This window comes from Corythoichthys intestinalis, chromosome 4 (assembly GCF_030265065.1).
Source record: "Corythoichthys intestinalis isolate RoL2023-P3 chromosome 4, ASM3026506v1, whole genome shotgun sequence".
NCBI classification, from domain to species: domain Eukaryota; kingdom Metazoa; phylum Chordata; class Actinopteri; order Syngnathiformes; family Syngnathidae; genus Corythoichthys; species Corythoichthys intestinalis.
The window spans coordinates 31,964,959-31,982,219 of NC_080398.1; the positions used below are offsets into that span (position 1 = coordinate 31,964,959).

General features: G+C 39.2%; 1 protein-coding gene across 1 annotated transcript in view; it reads left to right on the forward strand.

Moving 5' to 3' along the window:
• The first annotated feature begins 669 nt into the window (after positions 1-669).
• col28a1b (collagen, type XXVIII, alpha 1b) overlaps positions 670-17,261 on the forward strand; it is a 41,613-nt gene continuing 25,021 nt past the window's right edge. Inside the window, exons 1-11 of the mRNA XM_057835006.1 lie at positions 670-793; positions 1,058-1,188; positions 6,041-6,606; positions 9,023-9,043; positions 10,707-10,766; positions 10,835-10,888; positions 10,967-11,011; positions 11,500-11,526; positions 11,684-11,728; positions 11,799-11,843; positions 15,635-15,688. Coding sequence (XP_057690989.1) covers positions 1,059-1,188; positions 6,041-6,606; positions 9,023-9,043; positions 10,707-10,766; positions 10,835-10,888; positions 10,967-11,011; positions 11,500-11,526; positions 11,684-11,728; positions 11,799-11,843; positions 15,635-15,688 — 1,047 coding nt within the window. The 5' untranslated portion in view covers positions 670-793; position 1,058. The remainder of the gene's footprint in view (positions 794-1,057; positions 1,189-6,040; positions 6,607-9,022; positions 9,044-10,706; positions 10,767-10,834; positions 10,889-10,966; positions 11,012-11,499; positions 11,527-11,683; positions 11,729-11,798; positions 11,844-15,634; positions 15,689-17,261) is intronic.

Genomic DNA, 17,261 nt, shown 5'->3' on the forward strand with positions numbered 1-17,261 from the left:
TAAAATCTGAGCTTGAGACCATTCCGTTTCTAATTGCTGTTTTTGACAATTGTGTTGCAACATCCATCCTCTTTTGGACAGACAATCTAAAGTTCCTCTACAAAATATCTGGCTAAACCTTTGACCTCTATTTTTCATTGATGATAGCAAGCTGTCCAGGCTCTGTAGCAGGAAAGCTCAACCATACGCATAACCCTTTACCACAGTTGGGATAATCGTTTTGATATTGGTGTGCTGTAAACAAAAAGCAGCAGCATGTACCATTAAAACCCTTTACTACATATAAAATTAAAACATACATAATTTTGTCTGTTTTCACTACTACAGCACTATAAACAACTCTTGCTTGGAAAAAAAAATTAAAATCTGCACACATACACGATATGAATCAAACAACAGCTATGTTTTCTACATTAGGGGGCGAGAGTGGAACTCTTGTTGGCTTCTTGTTTGACTTTTTTTGTTGTTGTTGCTCATGTACAGTAGAACATCCAATGTGCAACAGCTGAAAACACAAGAAGAGTGAGAAAAAAACACTTTAGTGAGTGGAAAATTGTGCTACTTGGAGTATTGGGGACTGATTTTCGTGTGTGTGATGGAACTAAACAGTAAATCAGTGATGTCCCCGCCTTCGCTGGCACACACAACACACACACACACAAACACACACACTGAAGCGCACATCAGCTTTTCCCACAGTCAGTCAGAGTCGGGTTTTCCAAGGTGGGATGCCCCCGAAAGGACCCCAGGTGACCGGACTGCAACGAGTGGCCTCGTTCCAATGACATTCTGGGTACATTTTTACACACTTCATCAACTTTTTTTTGCAAATTTTGGGGTTCTTTTTTCAACTTGACATGTTAAAAAACACATGACAATTATTTTTATCAATGCATGTGTAACTTACAATATGTATTAAAGTACTGGTAATTTGCATGCATGCATACAATATTAGTAACCCTATTCAAATGCATTGACTTGTTTTTGGGTGTGGTTAGTTAGTTGGTCTCTTCATTGTTGTGAATGAGTTTGAATTATGTCTTGTATGGGTGAGCAGGATGGAGGCATGCAAGTTGAGGGGACTCGCGTGGATCCTCCTCCTGCTGGAGGCTTCGCTGCATGGAACTGCTGGCCAGAGGCGCAATGGACGTAGGAACAACTACAAGCTGTATGAACATGGACCAAATGGTGAGGGCAAGATGGACAGGGTGCTCTTGAAATTGTCTTTGACGCTTATGTAATTTAAATTGACTTAGTTTTGCCAAGTAAGTTATGCTTACGGTAATCAGTTAGTGGGTAGTGAGTCTGACTGGGTTAGTTGTAGGGTTAGTTAGAAAATCAGGTGAAATTATCTCACGCTTGGTTGGTTGGTTGGTTGGTTGGTTGGTTGGTTGGTTGGTTGGTTGGTTGGTTGGTTGGTTGGTTGGTTGGTTACATGAATGAGTTTAGTTTTTTAAACTGACTGAATAACTGTTAGTCAATTAGTGGGTGTGTGGTTGAGTAAGTTAAGACAGTCAGTCAGCCAGTTAGTGGTTTGTTGAGTGAGTTTAGTTAATTTGACTGACTAATGGTTCGTTGGTTGGTCGGTCGGTCGGTTGGTTACATGAATGAGTTTAGTTTTTTAAACTGACTGAATAACTGTTAGTCATTTAGTGGTTGTGTGGTTGAGTGAGTTAAGTCAGTCAGTCAGCCAGTTAGTCGTTTGTTGAGTGAGTTTAGTTGATTTGATTGACTAATGGTTGGTTGGTTAGTCAGTCTGTTAATTACTTAAAGTAGTTGGTAAGTGAGTTGGTTTGAATTGAACTATTCAGTCATTTAGTTGCAAAGAGGCTGGTTGAGTTAGTGGTATTACCGTACTTTTCGGACGATAAGGCACATCTGACTATAAGTCGCCATCCACCAAATTTGACTCGAAAACGACATTTGTTCATAGATACGCTGAACTTGACTAGAAGCCACAGCCGTCCTCACAGTTTATGGGATATTTTCACCAAAAGATATCAACCGGTAACACTTTATTTGACAGCGGCATCATAAGACTGTCAGAAGATCAAACAAACCACCATGAAACTTTAAACCAATTGGCTCCAAAGCTACATTTGGCCATCACTGCTCCCTTGCAGGAGACAATCAACCTCCACTGCCACCTGCTGTCAACACTGTTGTCATCCAACATACCTCCTAGCATGAATTGCAGCGCTACTGATGTAAATAACAATCAAATTCATGTTCTGTGCTAATTATTTCTTCAGTTACGTTCCAGTTTAGGGCTGCAGCTATCGATTATTTTAGTCGATTAATCGATGAACTATTTAGTTCGAATAATCGAGTAATCGGATAAGGAACAAAAAAAATTAAAATACCTCAGCTGAGCCTCAAATGGTATAAAAAAATATCATAAAATGAAGATCTATGTACAACAGAAGAAGAGTTGGCTAACTTAGTCTGCTAGCTTAAATGCTATAAAATGCTAACTTTTTTTTTACAATGCTGCTAACAAATGGTTCAGACACATATTCCCACAAAAAATGGCTAAATATACCTATGGACTAAATTACAAATGCATTAAAAAAACATTAGCTCAAACAAAAACTTAGCTAATGTTGGTCTTAACAGGGAGCAGATGGATTCAGCCATGTGAAATGAGGTTGACTAGAGGGCCGTGTATCCACCCACATCAATAAAACTAAATTCAAACCGTTTCAAAACAAACCTTTAAAACACCACTTTAATTAAACGAATACTCGAAGCAGCAAAATTTTATTTGAATTTTTTTTTCTCATCGAATACTCGAGTTAATCGATTAATTGTTGCAGCACTATTCCAGTTGCTTCATTAATTGCCAGTTATGGAGTTTGGTAACACTTTATTTGACAGTGGCGTCATAGGACTGTCATAGGATAATCATAATTATGGCACTGTCATGAGCATTAACGAATGCTTATAACAGATGCTATTTCATGATGTCATCCGGCAAATTATCTCACTTTTGAATAGTTGTAAAAGATCCGAGCTGGACATAAATGGAGTTAAGGCCATAATTTGCCAAATGACCATTAATGACATCTGTCATAAGCATTCAGTAATGCCCATGATAGTGTCATGTCATAATTATGACGGTCTTATGACGCCACTGTCAAATAAAGCGTTACCTATTAACCCAAATAAATCAACAAATAAGCTGCACTGGACTATAAACCGCAGGATTCAAAATGAGGGGAAAAAGTAGCAGCTTATAGTTTGAAAATTACGGTTGTTAATTCAGAGGACAAAGAGTCAACCAATCAGTCAGTTGGGTAGTAGTTAGTCTGTGGGTTGGTCAGTGATGTTAATTTTCAGTCGATTAGTTAGTGGTTGATGGAACGAATAACTTTAATTTAACTGACACACAGTTGGCCAGTCAGTTAGTTAGTGGTTGAGTGAGTGAGGTTAATTAGTTTCATCAATCAGTCAGTTAGTTGGTGAGTGAGTGAGTTTAGTGGGTCGGTTAGTTGGTGTTGGGTGGTTGAATGAGTAATTCCAGTACAGTTGGCTAATGGTTGGTCAGTTAGTTGGTGGTTGAGTGAGTGAGCTTAATTAGTTTCATCGATCAATCAGTTAGTTGCTGAGTGAGTTTAGAGGGTTGGTTAGTTGCTGAGTGGGTGGTTGAATGAGTCATTTCAGTTAATTTAATTGGCTAATGGTTGGTCAGTTAGTTGGTGGTTGGGTGAGTGAGATTAGGGAGTTCAGACAATTGGTCAGTTTGTTGGTTAAATCATTAGTGGTTGAGTGAGTGAGTGAGTTTAATTAGTTAATTTGTCAGTCACGCATTTACTTGGTTAGTAAGTGGGATGGTTGGCTAGTTGGTATGTAAGCTACAGTGGGGACAAGACAAGACATGTACAGAGGGGCAAATAAGTATTTAGTCAACCACTAATTGTGCAAGTTCTCCCACTTGAAAATATTAGAGAGGCCTGTAATTGTCAACATGGGTAAACCTCAACCATGAGAGACAGAATGTGGGGAAAAAAAACAGAAGATCACATTTTTTGATTTTTAAAGAATTTATTTGCAAATGTTGCTGGAAAATAAGTATTTGGTCAATACCAAAAGTTCATCTCAATACTTTGTTATGTACTCTTGGTTGGCAATAACGGAGGCCAGACGTTTTCTGTAACTCTTCACAAGCTTTTCACACACAGTTGCTGGTATATTGGCCCATTCATCCATGCAGATCTCCTCTAGAGCAGTGATGTTTTGGGGCTGTCGTTGGGTAACACGGACTTTCAACTCCCTCCACAGATTTTATATGGGGTTGAGATCTGGAGACTGGCTAGGCCACTCCAGGACCTTGAAATGCTTCTTACGAAGCCACTCCTTTGTTGCCCTGGCTGTGTGTTTGGGATCATTGTCATGCGGAAAGACCCAGCCACGTCTCATCTTCAATGCCCTTTCTGATGGAAGGAGATTTTCACTCAAAATCTCTCGATACATGGCCCCATTCATTCTTTCCTTTACACTGATCAGTCGTCCTGGTCCCTTTGCAGAAAAGTAGCCCCAAAGCATGATGTTTCCACCCCCATGCTTCACAGTGGGTATGGTGTTCTTCGGATGCAATTCAGTATTCTTTCTCCTCCAAACACGAGAACCTGTGTTTCTACCAAATAGTTCTACTGTATTTTGGTTTCATCTGACCATAACACTTTCTCCCAGTCCTCTTCTGGATCATCCAAATGCTCTCTAGCGAACCGCAGACGGGCTGGACATGTACTTTCTTCAGCAGAGGGACATGTCTGGAAGTGCAGGATTTGAGTCCTTGGCGGCGCATTGTGTTACTGATAGTAGCCTTTGTTACTGTGGTCCCAGCTCTCTGTAGGTCATTCACTAGGTCCCCCCTTGTGGTTCTGGGAATTTTGCTCACTGTTCTTGTTATCATTTTGACGCCACGGGGTGAGATCTTGCATGAAGCCCCAGATCGAGGGACATTATCAGTGGTACTGTATGTCTTCCATTTTCTAATAATTGCTCCCACAGTTGATTTCTTTACACCAAGCATTTTACCTATTGCAGATTCAGTTTTCCCAGCCTGGTGCAGGTCTACAATTTTGTCTCTGGTGTCCTTCGACAGCTCTTTGGTCTTGGCCATAGTGGAGTCTGGAGTGTGACTGAGTTTGTGGACAGGTGTCTTTTATACCGATAATGAGTTAAAACAGATGCCATTAGTACACGTAACGAGTGGAGCCTCATTAGACCTCGTTAGATGATGTTAGACCTCTTTGACAGCCAGAAATCTTGCTTGTTTGTCGGTGACCAAACACTTATTTTCCATTCTAATTTGGAAATAAATTCTTTAAAAATCAAACAATGTGATTTTCTGTTTTTTTCCCCCACATTTTGTCTCTCATGGTTGAGGTTTACCCATGTTGACAATTACAGGCCTCTCTAATCTTTTCAAGTAGGAGAACTTGCACAATTGGTGGTTGACTAAATAATTATTTGCCCCTCTGTAATTTAATTGGCTAATGGTTGTCCAGTTAGTTGGTGATTGGGTGAGTTTAGTTAGTTCAGATTATCGGTCAGTTAGTTGGTTAAATCATTAGTGTTTGAGTGAGTTTAATTAGTTTACACATTAACTTGGTTAGTAAGTGGCACAGTTGGCTGGTTGGTAAGTAAGATACATGCAAGGCACTGATGCTTACTTGATTGTCTAGTTAGGTCAGTCAGTTATTTGAACAGTTGTTTAGTTGGTGGGTGAGTTTAGTTAATTCGATTGGCAAATGGTCGGTTAGTTAGTTGGTTGGTAGATATGTTGCTTCATCCAAGATTTTGTCTTTCATATTTAGCTGGCTGAGTAGTGAGGTCAGTCAGTTCATTGGACACTTGGTTACTGGGTGAGTGAATGAGTAAATAATGATGTTCATGGATGTTCATCCATGACACTAAATGGTTTGATGTTAATACAAACAGTTTTCACAGGGTTGTCTTTGTTGTTTACAAAACCAGGATGGTGGGGCTTATTCAAAGTCAAGTGAATCTTGCATGATGTGTGAATACACAACAGGTGTTCCGTGTTCCCTGGACGTGGTCTTCATCCTGGACAGCTCCGAGAGCGCCAAGATCTTCCTGTTCGAGAAGCAGAAGGCCTTTGTGCTGGGCTTCAGCACGCGTCTGTCCATGCTGCAGGTCGCCGGTTGGACGCCCAGCGTGCGCATGGCCGCCCTGCAGTACAGCAGCTCCGTGTCAGTGGAGCGCCGCTTCTCCGAGTGGACCGACCTGGATGCCTTCCACGGCCGCGTCAGCGTCATGAGCTACATCGGCCACGGCACCTATACCACCTATGCCATTGGCAACGCCACCCGGCTGCTGGTCGACGAGACCCCTGAGGAGGCCGTGCGCGTGGCCGTGCTGATGACCGACGGCGCCGACCACCCGCGTAATCCCGATGTGGTGGCGGCCGCTGTCCGGGCTAAGGAACTCGGCATCAAGGTGTTCGCCGTGGGGCTGTCCGACACGGCCAGGCGGGGGGCAAACAGCGCTAAGCTGCGGGCCATGGCTAGCTCCCCTGCCGAGCAATTTGTGCAGAGCCTCCAAGACCCTCAGCTAGAACAAAAACTGCTCAAAGAGATGGTGAGCAAATATCTTGGTATATATATAGGCGTATTTTACGGCCCATAAGTCGCACTTTTTTAATAGTTTGACTGAACTTGCGACCTATAGTCAAGGTGTGTCACACTAACAGCTTCGAGAAGGAAACTTTAGGTGTGTGCTCTACTTTTAAGTTGGCAGAATTGTTCAGAAGTAATACTGAAGATGGAGACTTTATACAGGGGTGTCAAACATCTTTGTCACGAGCCGCCTTTGTAGTTAAGGTTTCCTTCGGTGGGCAATTACGTCTGTTAACTAGGGTTGCAACAATGATACGGCAACTAATTTATTATCGAATGACTACAACTAATTGATGTACAAATGAATTAACGACTATTTTGAAGGTTGATGAATCATTTTGACCCCCAAAATGTCCAAATGGTCTTTTTTTAGCCTCTCAAAATAGTTTTACAGATTTTCCAATTTCATTTCTCAAAACTGATTTAATTTTTTGCAATTGAAAAAGGGAGAAATACTAAATATTGCATTAAACATAAGGTTATATATTTTTTACCCTTTGTTTAATTTAAAACAAAAGGAATATATACTTTTTTTTCGTTATTATGTTTTTAAATTATTTTTAATTTCTGTTTGTAATCTATTTTTTTTTATTTATTTTTTTTGAGATTTATCAATATTCAAAATTATAAAGGGAAAATCATTATTATAAAAATCGACCCCGGATTAAGCGGTAGATAATGAATTAATATTGGGTGATTTCTGTAGTCCTTGACATTTAATTTGGGACTACAGAATTTCTTTAAAAATATCATTTTAGCAAGAAACATGAAATAAAACATAAATATGATGTGTCGGGCCAAATCTGGCCCACAGGCCTTGAGTTTGACATCAATGCTCGAAAGCAAGTCAAATGTACGGCGCGTGGGTTGGAAGCGGCCCGCCAAGGTTTCAATCCGGCCTGTGGGGTTTCATGCTGTGGCTTATTCATCCAGTACATACAAAATCACATGCTTTCATTTTGACATTGGCGCCATATAACCGTTGTTGTGACCGAGTGTGTGCACTAGGCACGTGCAGGGGGGGTGCTTGAGCACCTGCCCCTTTGCCCCTACATGCCCTAAGTGCCCCTTTTGACTGGGCTCTTTTTGTGTGCGTATGTGTGTGCTGGGCGACTGTGCAGGCACGCCACCGAGTACTTGAACATTGAAAACACCTTAAAAACATTTTTTAAGCCATCTGTGTGCTGCTAAGCCATAAACCCCCCTCCTCCCCCTGCACGCTGTTCCTCTGTGACCTGGGTGTGTGGTGAGGAGTCTGAGGACATCTGGTGGTTAAAAACAAACAGTGTTACCCTATTAAACCGTGTTCAAGCAAATACTGAAGGGGATTTTTTTTTTTTATTTTAATAATATGTAATTTTCTCTTAGTTTTCTACTTTAATAATGAATTACCCCCCGTTCCAAGGCTATTTCGACCCGTGTGTCTCTACTTTATATAGGCAACCATATTTGTCCCTTCTCTTCACTTCAATTTCTGTAATAATGAAATAATAGTTTTGAAAAAACTGCTGATGGTGGCTCAGTGAACATCTAATTTGGTTTGTTCTGAACAAGTTGAGTAAGGAAGTTTTGACATAGAAGTTGAAGGAAGAAAAGAGGCAAAGACTTACTGAGTCACAGCCAGAAAGTGTTGATGACAACACTTTCACCCCCCCAGTCAACATGAATTGGACGTCTAGCACCGTGAATGAAATCATCAGGATGTAATCTGGAAACGCCGAAAAATCAACAGGAAATAATCCAAAAGTTACAGGAAGTGACGTGTAAGTATATTAAAATGACATGGAAGTGACGAAAAATTGCCTGCCATTGTCAACGATAGACTTTCACTTACTGTATACTGGAAGATGTCAGAGAACATAATACTTCGTGAGATGCATGTGACAATGTTGTAGTATTAGCAGTGCAATGACAGTAACATTTCAGTGCCAATATGAGTTGAGAATGGTGACAGCTCTTGGAAAGGAGCTGTCTCTCAGTCTGTTTGTTTTGGCTGGTATGGCCCTGTAGTGCCTGCCAGAGTAACGCTCCAGTTTTTTTTTCCCCATAATGCAGTATTTCATGGATTGCATGCCATTGACAATGATAGACGTCTAGTTCATTTAAACCAGGAAGAATGGCTGTGAATGCTCATCTTCTCGTGGCATTGATGGTGCTCGAAGTCCAATCCATTTTGACTAGGAGGGTCGGATGAACGAACGTTGTATAATTTTTGTTTTTGGTCTCCATATGATTGATTTCCATATACTTCACTGAGACTTATATATGTATTTTTCCCCCGTTTTCCTGTTTATGCTTTTTTTGGGGGCAAGTGCAACTTATAGACCGAAAAATATGATACCTTGCAAATTGATTAGTACTAACTATTTTGCTTTCAGGGAGAAGTCGTCTTACAAGAGGTAAGTTTTAAAAACATATACAGTGGGGCAAATAAGTATTTAGTCAACCACTAATTGCGCAAGTTTTCTCACTTGAAAATATTAAAGAGGCCTGTAATTAACAACATGGGTAAACCTCAACCACGAGTGACAGAATGTGGAAAGAAAAAAAAAACAGAAAATCACATTGTTTAATTTTTAAAGAATTTATTTGCAAATCATGGTGGAAAATAAGCATTTGGTCAATACCAAAAGTTCATCTCAATACTTTGTTATGTACCCTTTGTTGGCAATAACTGAGGCCAAATGTTTTCTGTAACTCTTCACAACCTTTTCACACACTGTTGCTGGTATTTTGGCCCGTTCCTCCATGCAGATTTCGTCTAGCGCAGTGATGTTTTGGGGCTGTCGTTGGACAACACAGACTTTCGACTCCCTCCACAGATTTTCTATGGGGTTGAGATCTGGAGTCTGGCTAGGCCACTCCAGGACCTTGAAATGCTTCTTACGAAGCCACTCCTTTGTTGCCCTGGCTGTATGTTTGGGATCATTGTCATGCTGAAAGACCCAGCCACGTCTCATCTTCACTGCCCTTGCTGATGGAAGGAGATTTTCACTCAAAATCTCTCGATACATGGCCCTATTCATTCTTTCCTTTACACAGATCAGTCGTCCTGGTCCCTTTGTAGAAAAACAGCCCCAAAGCATGATGTTTCCACCCCCATGCTTCACAGTGGGTATGGTGTTCTTCGGATGCAATTCAGTATTCTTTCTCCTCCAAACACGAGAACCTGTGTTTCTACCAAAAAGTTCTATTTTGGTTTCATCTAACCATAACACATTCTGCCAGTCCTCTTCTGGATCATCCAAATGCTCTCTAGCGAACCGCAGACGGGCCTGGATGTGTCCTGGCTTCAGCAGGCGGGCACGTCTGGCAGTGCAGGATTTGAGTCCCTGGCGGCGCATTGTGTTACTGATAGTAGCCTTTGTTACTGTGATCCCAGCTCTCTGTAGGTCATTCATTAGGTCCACCCGTGTGGTTCTTGTATTTTGCTCACCGTTCTTGTTATCATTTTGATGCCACGGGGTGAGATCTTGCATGGAGCCCCAGATTGAGGGAGATTATCAGTGGTCTTGTAGGTCTTCCATTTTCTAATAATTGCTCCCACAGTTGATTTCTTTACACCAAGCGTTTTACCTATAGCAGATTCAGTCTTCCCAGCCTGGTGCAGGTCTACAATTATGTCGACAGCTCTTTGGTCTTGGCCATAGTAGAGTTTGGAGTGTGACTGACTTGTGGACAGGTGTCTTTTATACCGATAATGAGTTAAAACAGGTGCCTTTAATACAGGTAACGAGTGGAGCCTCATTAGACCTCGTTAGAAATTAGACGTCTTTGACAGCCAGAAATCTTGCTTGTTTGTAGGTGACCAAATACTTATTTTCCACTCTAATTTGGAAATAAATTCTTTTATTTTCTGTTTTTTTTTCACATTCTGTCTCTCGTGGTTGAGATTTACCCATGTTGACAATTACAGGCCTCTCTCATCTTTTCAAGTAGGAGAACTTGCACAATTGGTGGTTGACTAAACACTTATTTACCCCAGTGTATAACAAAATTTAGTTCAACGTTACCAACCTGAACAATCCGTCTGACTCATCTCTTGTGATTTTTTATAATCAGTGTCCTGAAAGTCAGGCGTGCATGTGCGAAAGCAAAGAGCCAGGCCCGCCAGGAGCTCAGGTGAGCTAGCGAGCACCGGCAATGGAACCTAAAAACAGGATTTTGAATGGGAAAATGTCTCGATTCAGGGCCGAAAAGGAGATCCAGGTCCGAGGGGCCCGCCCGGCTCCAAAGGCATCAGGGTAGGACATCATATATGAGAATTTAATTGGATGGAAAAATAATTATGTTGGTGGTTATGGGTCCGTTTCACCTTTCAGGGGGAGCCGGGTGTGGACGGTCGACCGGGAAGTGACGGCCTACAGGTAAATCTGGTTTTAGCTAATCTTGTTTTTAGCTAATTTTGTTTTTGTTCAAAGTGAATGTTTTAACACTGTGGTTAACAATGGTGTGAATAGACGTGTAATCCATTTTAACTGGGAGTCAAAATGAACTGAACGTCTATTGCTGTAAATGGGTGTTGTTACTATCTATTTAATTCTGAACTGAATTAATTACAAGTGCACTATTTTGAAGCAATTTGTAGTTAATCGCAGGTTAACTATAGCAAAATGGGACAAATTTGCAATTAAGCATGGGTTGACTATTAAAAAATTAGTTGTCAATTGTGAGTTAACAATTGAAAAATGTGACTATTTGCGTTTAATCGCAAGTTAACTATTAAAAAAATACAAATTGCCATTAGTTAATTGTAGAAAATTGTTATCAAGTTGCAATTAATCGCAAATTGTCTATAGAGGAAATGCGATTAATCGTGAGTTAATTACGACGGAATTAATTAATTGTCTTGCAGGGGCGTTCAGGTTTCAAGGGAAGCAAGGTGAGAGGCCTTTTTTTTTTTAAGTCCATATTTAACTCCTTGGCTACCATTGACTGTGATAGATGTCCAATACGGATATTTATATGATTCTATGGCAGCCAAGGAGTTAATCGTGGTAAAGATGATGTATTAAAATGATGTATTAATCATTTCTCAGGGGGAGAGGGGAGACTGTGGGCCTCCGGGCGGAAAAGGTGACCAGGTATGTACCTGACTAAAAATATTAGCTCACAATTAGCCTTCATAATAATCCGTTTGATGGCACCTTTCAGGGATTGCAGGGGGTGGTTGGACCACAAGGAGCAAAGGGAAAACAGGTAAAAAAAATTTTTTTTTGAAATGTTATAGAACTTTATTGATTTATTAAAGAGCAAAATAGTGGAAAAATGTGAAAAATGGCAATGGTTTCTCAAGAATATAGAATTTTCTGAAGGAATATTATGTTTGAATCAAAATATATAAATTTTCTACCCAAATTTTTTTTACTAGGGGGCATTAAATTCTTCAACAATAAAATTACTGATTGCCCTAAAATGACTTTTTAACCAATAACGGATTTCCCGATATTGTCCAACTCCAAAAATCCGATACCGATATCGAACCGCTACCAATATATGCGGTCATGGACTTAACGTATTCTGGTTTATTGTATTGTGATGCCCCAGTTTGTTATGCCCATGCTTTAATAATGATAAATGTAACAACTTCAATGTTTTCCAATGAACATTCTCTGAAAAATAAGATAACTTCAACTGAAGTTATTGAAAAAGTGCCTATATTGCACCACTATATTTATTGTAGAACTCATAAAAGTGCAAACATCAGTTTTTTTTCGCAGTGCCATATCACATATGGCTCATATAGTGCTTCATGCTCAAAATAACAACAAAAGCACACAGCTAGAGTACAGTGAATGAGGTATGTAATGAGTTTATAATTCAATATTTTTTAATCATTTATTCATTTAATTTTTGCACCATGAATGCAAATGGTCTACTTACATAATAAACCCCAAATATCTTAGTTTGGAGACATCTAATGGTCAACAAGACTAACTGCTGTACTAAGCTGTGACCAGCCCTTGTACAAAGGCAGAAGGCTTCTACATTCACTTTTGAAGGAAACATGAATATTGGCCCAAAACCGACAATGGGGAAAAAATGATGTCAATATTATCTGAAATCATATTAAAATGCTTTCATTGCCAATATCCCGATAATATCAGATTACTCTAGTAAAAATGTAATATTATGTACACAATTAGGGCTGCAGCTATCGATTATTTTAGTAGTCGATTAATCTATGAACTAGTTCGAATAATCGAGTAATTGGATTAGGAACATAAAAAAAATTAAAATACCTCAACTTAGCCTCAAACGGTATAAGAAAATAAATGAAGTTCTGAGTACAACAAAAGAATAATGGGCTAACTTGCATCGTAAAAGTCTGCTAGCTTAAATGCTATGAAATGCCAACTTTTTTTTTTTTTTTTACAACGCTCTTAACAAATTGTTCAAACACATTTTCCAACAAAAAAGTAAATATACCTATAAACTAAATTCAGAATGCATTAAAAAAAAAAACAAGCTCAAACAAAACCCTAGCTTATGTTGGTCTTAACAGGGAGCAGCTAGATTCAGCCAAGTTAAATGAGTTATGTCATATTCACTGTGGCCATTAGAGGGCAGTGTATCCACCCAAAACGATAAAACTAAATGCAAACACTTTCAAAACAAACCATTGCAACGCCAATTTAAATACTCGAAACAGCAAATTTTAATCTGAATCTTTTTTCTAATCGAATTACTCAAGTTAATCGGAAATTGTTGCAGCACGATATATAATTAAGATGTATTCTGGAATTTTAATTCATATTTAATATTCTAAAAAATGTTTTTATATTAAATATAGCAATATTGTTTTTGTTTTTTTTTATTCTTATGGCTGCCTTCTCTGAAAAAAAAAAAATCTTTATTTTCTTAATTTATGGACATTACGTTAATAAATTTACAGCAATGTGAAAAAATTAGGACACCCCATTAAATATTCAGTTCTTCATCAAGATATGTTCACATATCAATGTCTGATCTTGTTTTTCTTTATCACTAGAAAAGAAAGTGACTCCCATGGGCTTGAAGGACTGCATCCATGCGGTTCGGCGAGGATTCATACAATTTATTGATTAAGTCATCAGGAACATCAAAGAAAGCAGTCTTGTATGCCTCCCAGAGTTGTTCATGTCAGGCGACTGGGCTGGCCAGTCCTGGAGGATCTTGATTGAAGTATGTGATGAAGCACCATCCTGCTGCAGAATTTGTCCCTTTTTATGGTTAGGAATGCACGAGGCAGCTAAGATTTGTTCATATTTCAAACTATTTATGTTGCCTTCCACCCTGCAGATCTCTCGCACACCCCATTACTGGATGTAACCCCAGACCATGATTTTGCCACCACTAAACTTCACTGTTTTCTGAGGGAATCTCGGCTCCACGTGGGCTCTAGTAGGTCTCCTGCAATATTTGCGGCGACTGTGGTGTAATTCAATGGAAGATTCATCTGAAAAATCCACCTTTTGCCACAAAACAGTGAAGTTTGGTGCTGGCAAAATCATGCTCTGGGGTTACAGCCAGTATGGGGGTGTGCTCTGCAGATCTGCAGGGTGGAAGGCAACATAAATAGTCTGAAATATCAACAAATCTTAGCTGCCTCTTACATTCCTGACCATAAAAAGGGACGAATTCTACAGCAGGATGGTGCTCTATCGCATACTTCAATCTCTACCTCAAAGTTCCTCAAGGCAAAGAAGCTCAAGATCCTCCAGGACTGGCGAGCCTAGTCACCAGACATGAACAGGATGAAAGAGGAAGCATGGAAGACGAAACCCAAGAATGTTGATGAACTCTGGGAGGCATGCAAGACTGCTTTCTTTGATGTTCCTGATGACTTCATCAATAAATTGTATGAATCCTCGCCGAACCGCATGGATGCAGTCCTTCAAGCCCATGGGAGTCATACAAAATATTAAATTTGGATCTCACAGCACCACTACTTAATTCGCATATGTTATGTAACATTTTTGTATTTGAAGTATATTTTGTTCAATTTTCACACTACTTTCTATATTCTATATTTTTGCGACGAAACTTTTTTCTTGCCAAAATTTGACCTTTATGTATTCATTAAATGATCAATCTTTTTTCAGTAAAACAAATATATATTTGTACATTCAACATCATTTGGGAGGGTCTTAGCTTTTATATGCGCCATTTCTGAAACCAATTGAATAATTACAAGTCAGGTTATTAGCAATTGTTTCTACAAAATGGATAAGCGACAAGACTATATATAAAAACTATATATTTTTTCTTTTAACAGCAGGTTTTGATTTATTTTAACTTTAATCATATATTTTTCATAATAATCTAATAATTTCAAATTTTTATCAGATATTTAGTTCTATTTTTCATTTTGATTTGCTAAGAGTAGCAACTTATTTACTGTATTTATTTGAACTTTATTCTCTTAACCTTTTGACTTTGCAGTCATAACACTTTTTGTCATCTTTCCCTCTTCTACTTTCTTGGGTCAAAAAATATACCTTAATCCCTCACATGTTACACCTCTTTGTTCGTGGCATTCAAATTTTCTTTAGGTCCCCTTTCAACCTCGTACTGTTATTTCTATGACTTTCCCTTCATTCTTCGTTGTACTGTTGCGCTAATATGAACAAAAACGGTGACATATTCTCCCATCCTTTCTTTTTGCTACAAAACCTGTACATCAAAGCGAGCCGTATGAGGAGAGTGGAAGCAGAATTTGGGGTTTATTCACCTCTGCACTCATGGAATGTGAATATTGGCTTCCGGCTAATCCTCGTCCTAAAAGCAGGGGAATCCGGGCTCGCAGGATATTTTTCTTGGACTTTGTGCGGCGGGATTAACGCGGCGACCTGGACGCTGGCTTGTCCGAATAAAACGTGTTTTGCTGTGGGAGGCGACACAACATGAAAGACTTCTTCTATTCCGTTTCTAACACCTGTTAGAAAAGGAAAACACTGTATTGATGTTGTTGGTATATGTTGGATTAAGTCATTTCATGCGTTTTACAGGGTGAGGTGGGACCACCTGGAGATTTTGGCCCCGAGGGACCAACTGGAAAAAAAGTAATTTATATTCACTTTTTAAGAATTTGACTGTTTAAACTGTGAAGGTTTTTTCAGATAAATGCCAGCCACTCCAAGTATATTTTGAAAATTCTGCCCCTGAACCCGTTTTGATTAAACAACATGAAATTTTGTAGGGATGTCCATGATGGGTAGCCCCACAAAAAAGTCTCAAGAAGCAATGCATGAAAATTTACAAGAAGTCTGCTAATTCAGCTAAAAGAGGACATTTGGCTGAGAGGTGACCCCAAGGATCATTAAAAAATTCAGCCCCTGAAGGAGGTTTGACTATTCAACAAAGCATTTTGTAGCAATGTCCATCATATGTAGCCGCACAAAAGAAGTCTTGAGAAGCAATGTCTAAAAATAAGAAGTCTTCTTATTTGGCTAAAAGTGGACATTTGGCTGAGAAGTGACGCCGAGTATCATTTAAAAAACCAGCCCCGTAACCAGGTTTGACTCAACAACATGAAATTTGGTTGACATGTCCATCATGTGTAGACACGCAAAAAAGTGTCAAGAAGCAATGCTGGAAAAAGTACAAGAAGTCTGCTAATTTCACCAAAATTGGAAATTTGGCTAAGAAATGACCCCACGTATCATTAAAAAATTCAGCCTCTGAAGCCGATTTGACTAAACAACAAAACATTTTGTAGGGATGTAGAACCACAAAAAAAGTCTCAAGAAGCAATGTCTAAAAATGTACAAGAAGTCTTCTAATTTGGCTGAGAAGTGACACCAAGTATCATTTTAAAAAATCAGACCCATAAACCCCTTTGACTCAATGAGATTAAATTTGGTTGACATGTCCATCATGTGTAGACCCACAAAAAAGTCACAAGAAGCAATGTCTAAAAATGTACAAGCGACTCCAAGTATATTTTGAAAATTCTGCCCCTGAACCAGTTTTGATTAAACAACATGAAATTTTGTAGGGATGTCCATCATGGGTAGCCCCACAAAAAAAGTCTCAAGAAGCAATGCATGAAAATGTACAAGAAGTCTGCTAATTCAGCTAAAAGTGTACATTTGGCTGAGAAGTGACCCCAAGTATCATTAAAAAATTCAGCCCCTGAAGGAGGTTTCACTAATCAACAAAGCATTTTGTAGGGATGTCCATCATATGTAGCCGCACAAAAAAAAATTCAAAAAATGTACAACAAGTCTTGGCTGAGAAGTGATGCCAAGTATCATTTAAAAAACCACCCCCATAACCAGGTTTGACTCAACAACATGAAATTTGGTTGACATGTCCATCATGTGTAGACACACAAAAAAGTGTCAAGAAGCAATGCTGGAAAAAGTACAAGAAGTCTGCTAATTTGACCAAAATTGGAAATTTGGCTAAGAAATGACCCCAAGTATCATTAAAAAAATTCAGCCTCTGAAGCCGATTTGACTAAACAACAAAACATTTTGTAGGGATGTCCATCATACGTAGACCACAAAAAAAAAGTCTAAAGAAGCAACGTCTAAAAATGTACAAGAAGTCTTCTAATTTGGCTGAGAAGTGACACCAGGTATCATTTTAAAAAATCAGCCCCATAAACAGGTTTGACTCAACGAGATGAAA